General features: G+C 36.0%; 1 protein-coding gene across 2 annotated transcripts in view; it reads left to right on the plus strand.

Moving 5' to 3' along the window:
* IFIH1 (interferon induced with helicase C domain 1) overlaps positions 1–14,369 on the plus strand; it is a 51,568-nt gene that overhangs the window by 9,842 nt on the left and 27,357 nt on the right. Inside the window, exon 3 of one of the 2 annotated variants that reach the window (XM_033231293.1) lies at positions 1,850–1,996. The exons of the other annotated variant lie outside the window; for it this stretch is intronic. Within the exon in view, the coding sequence (XP_033087184.1) occupies positions 1,850–1,996 (147 nt within the window). The remainder of the gene's footprint in view (positions 1–1,849; positions 1,997–14,369) is intronic. 2 annotated transcript variants of the gene reach the window in all.

The raw sequence follows: 14,369 nt of genomic DNA on the forward strand, positions 1-14,369 counted from the left end.
AATCCCAACACTTTGGGAGGCCGAGGTGGGCGGATCACCTGAGGTCAGGAGTTTGAGACCAGCCTGGCCAACCTGGCAAAACCGCATCTCTACTAAAAATATAAAAATTAGCCAGGCACGGTGGCATGCAGCTGTAATCCCAGCTGCTCGGGAGGCTGAGGCAGAAGAATCGCTTGAAGCCAGGATAGGGAGGTTGCAGTGAGCCAAGACTGTGCCACTGCACTCTGGCTTGGGTGTCAGAGCAAGACTCTGTCTCAAAAAAAAAAAAGATTAAATGAGTCATAAGAATATAAGAACAGGACCTTAATCTGATAGAATTGTGGCCTTTTAAGAAGAGGGAGAAAGAGAAACATCCATCTCTTTCTCTCTCTTTCTTAACCATGTGAGGACGCAGGGAGAACGTGTCCATCTGCAAATCAAGGAGAGAGCCCTCATCAGACATTGACCCTGCTGTCACTTTGATCTTGGACTTCCAGTGCCCAGAACTGTGAGAAAAGAAGTGTCTGTTGTTTAAACCACTCAGTTGATGGTGTTTTGTTATGGCAGCACAAACAGACTAATGTAGGAGCTCAGACTCTGGGTCCTGTTGTTATGGCAGCACAAACAGACTAATGTAGGAGCTTAGACTCTAGGTCCTGATACATATCAGATCCTGATGCTTATCAAATCCTGGCTCCTTCCTTGAATGTGTGACCTTTGGCCAGGTTCTTGACTTCTCTGTGCCTCAGTTTACTCCTCAATAAAATGGAGATAATAATATTACTTATCACCTCAGTAAAATGCAGACAATAATATTACTTACCATGTAGGTTTATTTTGAGAATTAAATAACTTAATATATGTAAAGTATTTATATGGTGAGTTCAAAATAAATTAACTATTATAATAGTCCCTAACATACTTAATATCTAACTGCAAACATTGCCAAGTTTTCTTCTTGTCCAAAGTCACAACAGTTTTCTTTAGGAAATTTTCCATACGAAGTGGGGCACATTTTCCCTGTGTTCTTTAAGATGAGATAATAAAAAATGATATGTTAGAAATTTTTCCTTATGGCATCAGTCTTCTCTGACAGATTGCAGCTTCATAAAGGCAAAAACTCTTGATTTTCTTTTTAACCCACATAAGCCCTTAATAAAATACCCATTACATACAGTTGAAGTGGCAAAAGCTGGAAGGGAGGAATGGAGGAAAGAAGAAAGGAAGGACACAGAATATTTCATTAAGTTTTAAAAATCCCCAGAAATTCAGAATACATGAGTATAGGCTGACATTAAAGCAGATGTACGTCTCATGCAGAACACACAGTGAGGAAACAAAATGGCAAGAGCAAAGCTAAAGAAAACTACCAAATTTGCATTTTCATTAATTCAGCCTTAAATGTAACTTTGTGTCACTGAATAAGTAACTTACTTCCTAAACGTGATGGTCAGACAGGAAATCACTTTTCTTGTCATTAGCATAATCCTTATTTTTTTTTTTTAGCTACAGTCTAATCATTACAAAGAACTACTCGTTGTGTTCATATTACAATTAAAAATACTGTACCATAACAGAAGCACGTTCAAAGCCTTTCGAAATATCAACATATTACAATATATGAAAGCAAATCTCTATTGGGGGCTCTCCATTTTGTTTTCAAAATAACAATAACAGCGATTTATATTGTATAAAATCCTCCATTGTAATACAATTTACATTCTGTTTAGAACTTCAAAGTATTTAAAAACATTCAGGCAACCTCTATTAGGAACCTCCGGTTTGTTTTCAAAATAACAGTAACAGTTATGTATGCTCTACAAAAACTTGTGTTGCCCTATGATTTGCATTCTAATACTGTTATTCACAGAGATTGAGAATTTATCACAAGATGATGGTCCTCAAGTGGAAGAGCAACTTCTTTCAACCACAGTTCAGCCAAATCTGGAGAAGGAGGTCTGGGGCATGGAGAATAACTCATCAGAATCATCTTTTGCAGATTTTTCTGCAGTTTCAGGTACTTGAAACGCATACATACTTTAATACAGTAATTACTACTTCCAGAAAACCAACTGGGCAGAACCTATTAATCAGAGGGAGAAAATGTGGGCACTAAGGTTAGTAAACATTTATATTAAAATAATATTTTTTAGAGGAGATTAAAATAAAATAATTCTTGGCCAAAATGCTTTATAAAACTAATCCAATATCAATGTGGTATAAATATGAACACAATTGCATCTAATTTTAATTTATAAGAAATCCATAGTCATTGTAAGATAAGTATCATAAGAATGCCCTATATTTCATGGGTTTCAAAGTACTTTCAAATAGATCAGTCAATTTAATTCACCCAAAATCCTGAAAATAAAACAGAGCCATTACTTTTTTTCTCTGGTTTAAACTGGGATGGCTCAGAGAGATTCAACTGGGTTGTAAAAATTAAAATCAAAGCTATAAAAAGGAAGATGAATGGATGCTGAACTAGGGTTTGGCTTGAATTGCCTTAACTAATCGGTGAGGACTGAAGACCACCATGTCCACCTTTTTGACACTGAAACAGCCCTGGTAGAAATAAATTACTTAATTATTTTTTCCCTTTCTAATCTGCTCTTAATAGGATAATCCACCTCTCGCCTTCTCTGCCAAAAGGCCTTATTCTGTTTTCACAATAAATAGTTGCTTAAAGCCTGTGGTGTGCTAGTAAATGTAACACGTAGCTCTCTGGGGAAAAGAAAAAGCTCTAGTTTGTAGCATTTGCCAGTCTCTGTGGTTTGAATGTTCTCGTTCAGGTTTATTTCAAGCCTCCAACATAAGCTCACTGAACACAAAGCTGGGAAGAGCTGTGCAGTGGCACGGCATTGTACAGCTTTCCCACTGTACAGATGCAAAAGACGGAGATAGCCTCCAGATCAAAGATGACAGTTAAATGATTAAGTAATGAGTTTTAAATACCTTATTACCTTTGCTTGAAAATAATTTCTTTAATTGTAAGTTTATATAATTTAATAATAATAATTTAATATAATTTGATTTTTGTAATGGCTACGGTTAAAAACTCAGAAAATTCCTGAAAAGTTACCAGTTAGCTCCTGTGAGCCCATATAAACTAACTGTAGCACACCACTGCAAAGTTTATTATTTTTATATTTTATTTTATTTTTGGAGCTGGAGTCTCACTCTGTCACCCAGGCTGGAGTGCAGTGGCATGATCTTGGCTCACTGCATCCTCCACCTCCCGGGTTCAAGCGATTCTCCTGCCTCAGCCTCCCAAGTAACTGGGACTACAGGCACCTGCCACCATGCCTGGCTAATTTTTGTATTTTTAGTAGAGACAGGGTTTCACCATGTTGGCCAGGATGGTCTCGAACTCCTGACCTCAGGTGATCCGCCCACTTGGGCTCCCAAAGTGCTGGGATTACAGGTATGGGCCACTGCGCCTGGTCTTGTTATTTTGTACTTAGATAAGTAATACGCATGCATTGCAAGAAATCTGTAATACACAGAAACACACAAAGAAGTCACCAATATTCCCAGAATATGGATATTACACTTAACATTTGAGTATGTGTGCTTCTGGGCTTTTAAAATACCTGAATGTGTATATATAGTGTCATTTCTCTTATGTTCATTAAATATTCTTCTACAGCCTGGTTTTTAATGACTAAATAATGGTCCCACCATTTGGATGCAGTATAATTAATTGACCAATTGTTGAACATTTAAATAATGCCTCGATAGCTCTCTTTGTACTTATGTCACAGTTTGCTTCTTAAAAACATATTATATAATTGGAATTTCTGGGTCAAATGATTTATACAATTTCAACACATTTGATACTTAATGTCAAATCTCACTCCAGGAACTTGTACCAATTTACATGTTCTCCAACAGTATGCGATATGAGCGCTTATTTCCCTGAATTCTTTTCTACGAGAACGAATAATATTATCATGTTCAATCTTTTTCAATTTGGCTGCTATTAAATAGGGTATTTTGTTATTTGAATTTACATGTTCTTATTTCTGCTGAAAAAGAATTTCACAACTTCATTCTCTTTGTTTTGTTAATTATCAATACTTTTAAAATTCACTTTTCTATTAGGGTATTCATCTTCTTTTTGCTGGCTTATATGAGCTTCCTAAGTATGCAAGATATCAATTCATTGTCATAAATAGCACCAATTGTTTTCACGGTTAGCTTGCTTTTTAGCCTGAGTGTGGATTTTTCTCTTTTTCTTTTTTTTGGGGGGGAAGGGGGGCGGGCAGGGACAGGGTCTTGCTGTCTCTCTGTCGCCCAGGCTGGAGTACAGTGGCATGAACATAGCTCACTGAAGCCTTGCCCTCCCAGATTCAAGTGATCCTCCCACCTCAGTCTCCCAAGCAGCTGGCATCACGGGCATGCACCACCATACCCGGCTAATTTTTGTATTTTTTATGGAGAATGGAGTTTCACTATATTGTCCAGGCTTGTCCGGAAACTCCTGGGCTCAAGGAATCCTCCTGCCTTGGCCTCCCAACGTGCTGGGATTATAGACTTGAGCTGCTGTTTGTTTTTTAATGTAATGCTATTCCACCTTTCTCAGAAACTCTGGTGATGCTGCTGCTGCTAATAGCAAAGCTTATACAGGATAGTTTTGTTGTTGCTGTTGTTGTTCTTGTTGCTGTTGTTGTTGTTTTATTTTTCATTTGAACAGCTGCACTTTCCTTTAGAAATCATGATTCTATAGGAATGCCAAAATCCGCTATCCGAGTGTGGAGTTTTCATGTTTTAATAAATGTCCTTTACAGGCTACCCGACATCTCTATGAGTTACTGGCCATTTTCTGTAAATTCACACTAGAAAGAAGTGAAGATGGAGCTAATGCTGAGAGATGGCGCTGCATCTTAAATGAGGGTTTATCATCAAAGATGAACAGACTAATGCATTGCATTAGCTTGTAGTTAATCTACTCTGAATTTTTAGTGAACAAAATTAAAGGCAAAAGTTTTACAATTTTTAAAATTTTTACTTCTTAGTATAAAACTTAAAGATGCATCTTGTGAAAAAAATCTTAATAATGATATTAGACATTATATCAGAATATATATGACAGAAAAGGGACAGAAAAGGTTTTTATGTTTTTTTTTTTCCTCTTGGGTTCCTTTCTCTCTATCTCCCTCCTTCCTTTCACTCTAACTTCCTTCCCTCTCTTCTTTTCACTTCTTTAATTTAACAACTATTTTCCAATCTCCTATCATGTGCCAGGCACCTTGTTGTGTACTGTGAACTCAGGAACATATCAGAAATGGCTTCATGGCCACGGAGCCTAATTGACTCTATCTGGAGATTGTGATGGTAAGAGATAATTAAGAGTAAATGAGTCAGGCCAGGCATGGTGGCTCACGCCTGTAACCCCAGCACTTTGGGAGGACAAGGTGGGTGGATCACCTGAGGTCAGGAGTTCAAGACCAGCCTGACCAACATGGTGAAGCCCCATCTCTACTAAAAATACAAAAACTTAATTGGGCATGATGGCAGGTGCCTGTAATCCCAGCTACTCGGGAGGTTGAGGAAAGAGAATTGCTTGAACCCAGGAAGCAGAGGTTGCAGTGAGCCAAAATTGTGTCATTGCACTCCAGCCTGAGCAACAAGAGCAAAAAAATTCTGTCTCAAAAAAAAAAAAAAAAAAAGAAATGGCTTCAGCCCCCATGGAATTTTCCACTAAGGGAGGTGTTGGCCCAGCAGTAGTAACTGTAGAGCTACACTTGCAGTAAGTGCCATGAAAGAATAGCACAGAGTATTAAAATATATAATAGTCTGAGAGCATGTAAGAGTATACAGTAAACCGAACAGTAATCTGACGAACCATCCAGTTCACAAACATCTTAACGGCCTTCTAGTCCTTAGGTTCCTTATGATATATGGATTTCACGTGTGGATTTGAGAGCAGGTTAGTTTAATCCATTCTGGCCCTTTCCAGAGCACTAGCAAAGGGTCACTTATTTATGAAAATGTAGCATGTTTGCTTCAGACCTTCGCTTTAGAGACCGCTGCTGGCATTCCAAGTGTCTGTTTGTTTCCTTGTTATCTTCAGGACTAAGAATTACTGACATTAATAACTTATAAAGTACCATTAGTCCAGAGAAATTATTGGAGTTCTTTTGATTGAAGTTTTTCTTGCAGAATTTACTATGGAAGGGTTTTGCCTGCATAAGCATTTTCTGACAGAAGTAACAATCGAGGTAAATGTGGAGGTACTCCATATCTTCTAATATGCATTTGTGGTTTTGTTTTGTGTATCTTCTTGATATTGATAATGTTTAGTCTTTATTTTGAATTCCATTATATTAGGTTAAAGTTTCAAATAGTTTCCAAGATAGCATTGAAAAGAACTTGTCCCTTAAGCTGCACACAGTCTGTAAATATGATTTTTTATATGTGTAAAAAGAAAAGACTCAAATTATTTGTAATTTTAAATTAAGATATTTATAATTATTATTTCTGAACTAGTTTCTCAAATATTTTCTCAGTGCATAGTAGTCTTAGAGCTACGCAAATGTTGTTAATTATTTATAGCTTTAATGCAAAGATTATGTGTGTGTGTGTGTAACACATCTGATGGATAAGACACACTACCATCAGTAACAGTGGCCCACCTTGAAACTAATTTTAAACACATATCTCTTTGGCACTAGAGGTGACATATCAGAGCTCTCTAGTGGATTGTTCTAGAGAGTGATTTCGTCATATCTCCAAACTTGGGGGTTGATATGTGTCCTTTTTCCTCCTCCCACCTCTGTTTACAATCAATTGCTTCTCATTACAAAAGTGGTTAGTAATTAAGATATATCCATTTTTTTATTTGCCCTTTTCCAAATTAACAAAATTTCTAAACGACATTTGAACAGTTCTCAGACTATTAATGGGAATTTAATGCTGGATGCTATAGTTCTGCTTTCTGAAGTCACTGGTCGTCTTATAACAAGAAGATAACTGCAAAACTTGGGTGTTTCTCTAGACCAGATTTCCCTAGGAAACATCAGAGGGACACAAAGCCTGCTTTCATTTTCTATTAAAAACATTTTAATTATAGCAAATAATTTACTGGGTTATTTGACTTCTATAAGTTTACAGTAAAATTAGTTGTGCAATCAGTCTTTAATTGTCTGCTACTGTTGCTTTATCAAAACAAGGGAGCAGTTACTTCACATTAACCTTTTTTCATTATACTATTTTAGGAATTAATGCATTACAATAAAATCAAAGAAAATTAATTGACATTTAAAACTGAATCAACTTTATTGCATTTGGTGTAAACTTTTATGCAGAGTGGAGCAGAAAATCCCCCCAAATTCTTTAATCATTGTGTTAGAGCTGCCCTATTGTGAAAACTAGAAAGTGCAAATGCCTCAGATTGGTCAGCAGAGGGCGCCTTTACATTTATAAAGCCAATGGAATTTCACTGTTTCAGCGTGAAAGATTATAATGTAACTGTAGAGTGTGCCATGTGTGAATATACAGTGCGCATGACTGTGATTGCATGTGTGTATTTTGATTTATATATTCGTTCACGTGAAGATTTTAAAATTCCACCCCAGCTAATGAGCTTACCAACCTGCTTGTTTTCAGACTTTAATACCTTCTTTCTCATATTTCCCCATATGTTCCACTCCTTAGGTTTATCCGGTGACATTATGCTTTGGAATATATTGTGGATATATTTTGCATAGATCATGTTCTGTAGGAGGGGTTTAAAAATTGACCTTTATAAAACAGCCTTCTTCTCCCTGGCCCAATCTGTTATAGCACTTTTTTTGTTGTTGTTTTGTTTTGCCTTTTTATAGACTAAAGTCCAATCTTAGATTTGGTCTATACTAATTTCTGTAAAAGTGCCACAAAATTTATCCTTGCACTTGAGGACCAGAATAATGTTCTGTAGCACTAACCTCTAGAAATCTAGAGATTTTTAGAATCTCTAGAAATAAAACCATAGCATTTGAAACCTAAGTGGAAAAAAATAATTGATACAGTAGTTTACAATAAGACTGTTTCAGAATCACTCATGCTATATCAGGACTGGTTTGGAGTAAGATAGCACACTCCTTTACTTTTTTATTATTCTAAATTTAGTTATCATTGATTATTGAGAACTAGCAGAACTACTGAGGCAATCCAAAAGACAGATATTACTTTGAGCTGAGAGAAAGAGAGGGATGCTGATGCTGATACTGATATTGGTACTTGTTAAAGGATTATGTAAGTTTGTATTTTATTTGCAACCTAGCATGAGGTATCTGGGTCAGTTATATGGCTTACAGTTGCATAATAGTTCTAGGAGGATTACCATTCATACCTCAGGAATGGGGACATAGATACTATGACAGAAAGACAGAAAGAAACCTCCCTACTGTGCAGTTAATACGTGTTGGATTTATTTTCATGATATCCGTTTATGACTACAAGCGTAAAGCTTTTTTTTTTAGCGGAGTTTTAACAAAAGCAGTGATTTTAATTTAGACTATCAGATCTTCCCTTCACAATTTTAGGATGCAAATGAGGTCAGAAGCCAGAGAAATAGGAAGAAGGAGGTGAGTTGGTCAGATAATATAGTCTCATTGAGAGAACCAAGCACTGAGGAATTGCTCAAAAAGTTTATACTCTAATGCAGGAAAGCAAGTGACATGCCTCCACAAAGAAACTGTAATCTAGCCATGGTAAAAGAGATGCAAGATCTGTATTATAGATCTTGCAAGATCTGTATGCAAGATCTGTGAAAGAAGGAAGACTGATGAGAAAGCTTACCAGATGAGGAATATCAGATATTTCATCTGAACCTTGAGAGCACTATGCTGGATTTGTAAACAGAGGTGGCAGGCAACATTTCAGGTTTCAGAAACATCATGAGCAAAAGCACAGGCACAAGAAAGCTCAAAATGTGTTCAGAGGAACAGTTTGATGAGAGAGAGCATTTGTGGAGAGGGCAGTAGGATTTAAGACTTCTAAGATCAGTGGAAGTTAATGAATTTCTCAGTAATTTTTACAATACTTTTCCTCACATACACACTTTTAAAAGTATACCATTAATCATTTGGATAATTATAAAATACCAATGTATTGTGATGTATGTGTGTACAAGCATCATCTTAGATGATGATTGTAGGTAAGTTCTTAGGTAGAGGAATACATCTAGCAGAATGCTGGAACTGGATCTTACTGGTTTGTAAGAGCCCAGCGTGCACATCTCTTTCCAGCTCCACTCAGGACATCATGTTGGAAACTGGCCACAGTGCGAATATTTACACCATGGAAATTGACAAACCTTTTAAAAATCACATCTCCCCCCACCAAAGAGCCAGTTGTTGAACATTTACCTGGGCACCCTTAATGTAATCATATCTCCCTCCGTCCTTTCATGTCTGCTTAAATTTGCTTAACTCCTGTAGCCTTTCCTGAAAGGTGCTTACTGGCCAAAGAGGTTTCTAGTTCACATTCTACCTTGCCGTCTCCAAACCTTGTTATTGCCAAGATTTACTTCCCATGTGGTTACCTGGCTCCTCACTCTTAACTGACTCTACTCTAGGACTTTCTGCCTCCATTACTGACTGGCAGTGAATGAATAGGTCATTCTGGTGGGGGGGTTTTATCCTTGAAACCTGTGCTTTAATAACTACCTTTCTTTATTAGAACCTAAGTGCAAAGGCTAAAGGGCATAGATGATACAGTCTAAGCCAACCTCATTACACACAATTCAAATTTAATTCTGTTAGAAACATTTCAGCAGTAGAAATTCTATAAACAGGAGCAGAGGAGCTCCATGGATAGCCATGTGGGCCTGTGGCTCTAGGAGAGTGATTTTTCTCTTTGGGGAACTCATTTCCTAGAAGCTTGGATCCAGGAGAGAATATGCAAGGTGGGTGGAGGTGGCTTCTCTCCATTCTGCGGGAACACATGTTCCCTGGCACGGAGAGGAAAATCTGACAGACCAAAATGTGAGTGTGTGTGTGTGTGTGCGCGCGCGTGCGTGTGTGTAGATCCATATACATAGAGCTGAAAATAAAAGTGATCTATTTCCTCTCAAAAAAGATTAAGTTATTTCAAAAGAAAAGGAAATATATATTATTAGCAGTATGAGTGTAAGCCCACTTGAGAAGCCCATGCAGTATTTGTGTGTGTGTGCCCAAACGTGCACACATGTTTCAAGCTTTCAGGGTAGCTTGGACCTTCCAGGCATGAGGATTATGAAACTGGAGGGAAGGTGGGGATAGCTGCAAAGGTGAAGCTAAAATGCATCACAAGGTCAGAACTAGAATAAATATGAAATTACCATGAAAAGCGAAAGTGGACTAAAGACCTTGTCACCACTGACTTGCAAGAGAACAGGAGCAGTTGATGGTGGTCTTTCTCAATATGCACAGAGGCCCTTTCCCCTCACGTTTCCTGCTGTAATGCAAAACCACTTTTCGGGAAAAATAGTGTGTGATAGACTGAGGCCAGGGGAAAGAAAGGAAAGATATTCTGTGGGGTGATAAATGCCTCTAGGCCAAAAGTAGGAGAGGCACTACCTGGTAGGAATAGAAGCAAGAATCAATTTGAATTTTACCTAATGAAGCTTAGCTCGTTGAGTAAAGAATACCTACTTGTCCACTACTTGCTATGTTAGCTTTCTCCAGCAGAGGGCAGACTTTACATTGAAATAGATCTAAAAAGGCCTTCAACCTCTTGGTTTTTCTTTTCTTTTTTTTTCGGTTTGAATTTTTTTAAACTTCAGTATTTTTGGTTTCTAAATTATTTTAAAACATTTTAAAGTATTTAAGGTCTAGAGTATGTTAAATAAGAAATTTCTTGGATTTCAGTTAATATTTCTGCCTTATTAGCAAAATACTCAAGATGTGATTGCAAAATAAGGCGTTTGTTTTTTTTTTCCATGACTTTTGGACTGGTCTTAGGCACTTTCTGTCATTGTAGGCAAAACTGTTCTTTTTTGTGTTGTTTACAAAATTACTAAAGAAAATCCTATCTCTTAACTGGATAGTTACAATTTTTGTTCATTCCAATAGCTTTTGATATGAATAACTGCTTTTCCTTAACAGTTCAATTACTATCATCTTCTAATCTGTTTCATAGCTAGCTTTGATATTTTCCCTAGAGGAAATGACACCTATATAAAACTTAACTAAACTTATTATACAATATAACTTCAATATTCAAAGCCCCTCTAATGAGAATTTAAAATTTGTTTCTCTTCAAGTTTCATTTTCTTGGTCTAACCGAATCATTCTCACAATAAGTGAGAAAATAGAGACTACTACCTCTCTCTATATATTTTTTAAAACAGGAGGTTAATTCGCTTGTAAGTAGTGGCTAAGTTCAGATCTGGAGACTGATCTGTTGGACTCCAAAGCACAAATTCTTTTCACGGCAAGGCCTGCCTCCAATTGACTTCATACGATCTACTTGTAAAATCATAAACGCAGGACTTTATTCATTAGGACTTAAATCCAGACTGAGATAGTTTGAAAAATACAAAGAAGAAAACAAGATAAACCTAAATAAATCAATTTCAGAAATTCTTGGCATTTAAACTCAATAGGTTGGTTTAATTTTGGCTTCACGCAAGCACTTTCTTGATCTTGCTTTTTTGGGAATGTGTGTATGTTTGTGTGTAATATGTTTTTTAAAGTGAATGCAGGAGGAAAATCTCTGGGGAAGGCGTTCTCCCTATTGTAAGAAATACATTATATTTTCTTTTATTATTAAATTTCACTTACATTTCTATGAAAGCAAAAACATATCAAAATGCATAAGAATTTGCTGCCTAGGAAAAAATATTATTTTTATGTGGAGAAACTGAAGATTTATATACCCTTAAAATGACAAAGAAATCGAGCTCTATACATTCGCTTTCATTTTCATAATAATCTCTACTGCAATTAATTTTATGTAACAAGAACAGAGGTGTTCTTTTTATTTGAGTGCAGAAAAAAGTTTAAAAAGAAGTGTGGACGCTTAAATGTAAAGTTAGTGAAAATCTATCAACGAAACCAGAAATGTTAGCAAAGTAAAATCGTCTCTCTAAGTTCTTTTCTTGGAAAGATAAGCTCTGTTTCAAGATGGATAGAAAATGTGACAATACAATGAAAATGTCTCTTGCTGTTAAAAAACACCACCACCACAGCTCTTAACACTGTGTTGACAAAACTTCACCCAAATCATCAGCCATGCTTAGTGTTAGGGGAAAAAGCACTGGAACACTGGACTTAGATGCAGAAATAAGGATTCTGCCCCACTGTAGCTGTGTGATCTGGATATATCATTTAACCTCTCAAGAGCCTTGGTTTCTCGCCTATGAAACAGGAGATAATGGGTATCTACCACATAGAATGTTGAGAGATTAAAATGAAATTTACATTACATCTGAGTTCAGTGTCTTCCTGACACATTGCTGATTGGTCTGTTAGATCAAAATATTCCAGATAATAGGCTTTGTTAATAATACCCTATTTGGGGTAGCAACTTTTAAAACAATTCATCAATTATTCATGCACATTGCATAAATAGCTCCCTCCCAAAACTTATGGATGTTAAAACAAAGCTTGGGAGAAATCTTGACTCTACATGTAGATGAAGTAGGTTTAAGATTAAAGTTTGACTGATAATGATTAGAAAATGAAGTGGAAATCAAATACAATTTTTATTTCTATTATACTTGGAAAATTTAATGATACAGTCTTAGACTTTAGATAATTGTTAGTATTTTTCAGTAATTTTGATATTCTCTTCAGTTCTCAATATTACATTTAAAACAGCAAATGAAAAGCATGTCAAAATTCACTTTTTTGCCTCAAAAATCTTAGCCTATATTTCTAGATATAGAATTATTCTTACGATGACATTTTCTCCATCTCATTTTACACCTTGCCTTTTCCTTACAAATCGTACTCTCTTTTCATCAGTACATCTGCCCAAAACGCTCTTCTACTTGACAGTTCTATCCTACACTCGCCTCTGAGCTTCTAACAAGACATACCTCTGGGAATTGCAAAGTGCCATATTTTAAATCTCTCAGTGAGATATGCAGGTTTTCCCGTGTGATCATAAGGGATTCCTCAAATCTGAGTTTTAGAACTAATCTGTGACAACTGATAAGCACAGTATTTTCACATTAGTATATTTATGTTGTGCTAATATACTTAAACAGTATGTATGTCCATTGAGAATTTTTCTACAAATTTCTTATCAGCTTACTTTTAATTTTTAAGAAAGATATCTTACATATTTGATTGGCATTGGCTATAATTCTGTTATAGCTCTTAAACTAAATAGGCTCATCCAAATTGGATGGGAGATGTAAATGTCACAGATTCTCAGTGGAATACTAGTCAGCAATAAAAAGGAACAAATTAGTAATACACACAACAACATAGATAAATCACAATTATTATAAGTTAAGTTTAAAAAGACAGACATAAAGGCTACATATTGCGTGAATCCATTCATATGACATTCTGGAAAAGGAAAAACTATTGGAACAGAAACCAGATCAGTGGTTGCCACTGGTTATCTGATCTGGAACAGAAACCAGATCAGATAACCAGAGGGATTTACTACAAAGAGGCTTGAGGAGACTTTTGGGGTGCTAGAAATATCTTAATTGTGATGGTAGTTGCATAACTGTATACATATGTCAAACTCTTCAAAGTTGCAAAACTGTATGCATTTGTCAAACTTCTCAAACTATAAACACAAAAAGAGTACTCTTTTTAGTAAGTAAATTATACCTTAATATGGCTGACTTGGAAAAATTAACTAGTTAAGGAAAAAGGAAATATTTGCAGTTTTGAATATTATATCATCTCTTTTCAGAGAATTTTATTAAAACACACTATGCGTCTATTTTTTCATCCATTTTTATTTCCAGCCCTAAATATGACACTCAAACTAGTTTTAAATAGCTAAGAGCTACCTCATTGGTCTGTTAAGGGGCTTTAGGATGAAATATTATTTAAGCATAAATATTATAAAATATTTTTAATTATAAGAAGAACATTAGTGGAACTCCTATCCTAGGAATATATCATTTCTTGATTTTTATTTCATTTTCTAATCACCAGCAATTAAAGTCCTGTGCCAAGAGCTTATTGTATCTAATATTACTCAAAGGTTATCAAGGGCTGTGAAGTAAGTGGGATTAGCCTCATTTTAAAATAAGAGGAACTTGTTAGGTTCAGAACAAAGTGAATAGCAAATTTTGCAAGTCCTTCTGATTCCAAAGCCAATATTAGTAACCACCATTGCTTTATTTGACCAGTTTAATGATAGTTCTGGTGCTTAAGGATGAGATTGTGTAAGTGTTTGGAAATAAACTGTAAGAAAAGAATTCTTCTCTTGAGGGAAAGAAGGTTTTCAAA

Source organism: Trachypithecus francoisi, unplaced genomic scaffold (genome assembly GCF_009764315.1).
Source record: "Trachypithecus francoisi isolate TF-2019V2 unplaced genomic scaffold, Tfra_2.0 Lachesis_group13, whole genome shotgun sequence".
NCBI classification, from domain to species: domain Eukaryota; kingdom Metazoa; phylum Chordata; class Mammalia; order Primates; family Cercopithecidae; genus Trachypithecus; species Trachypithecus francoisi.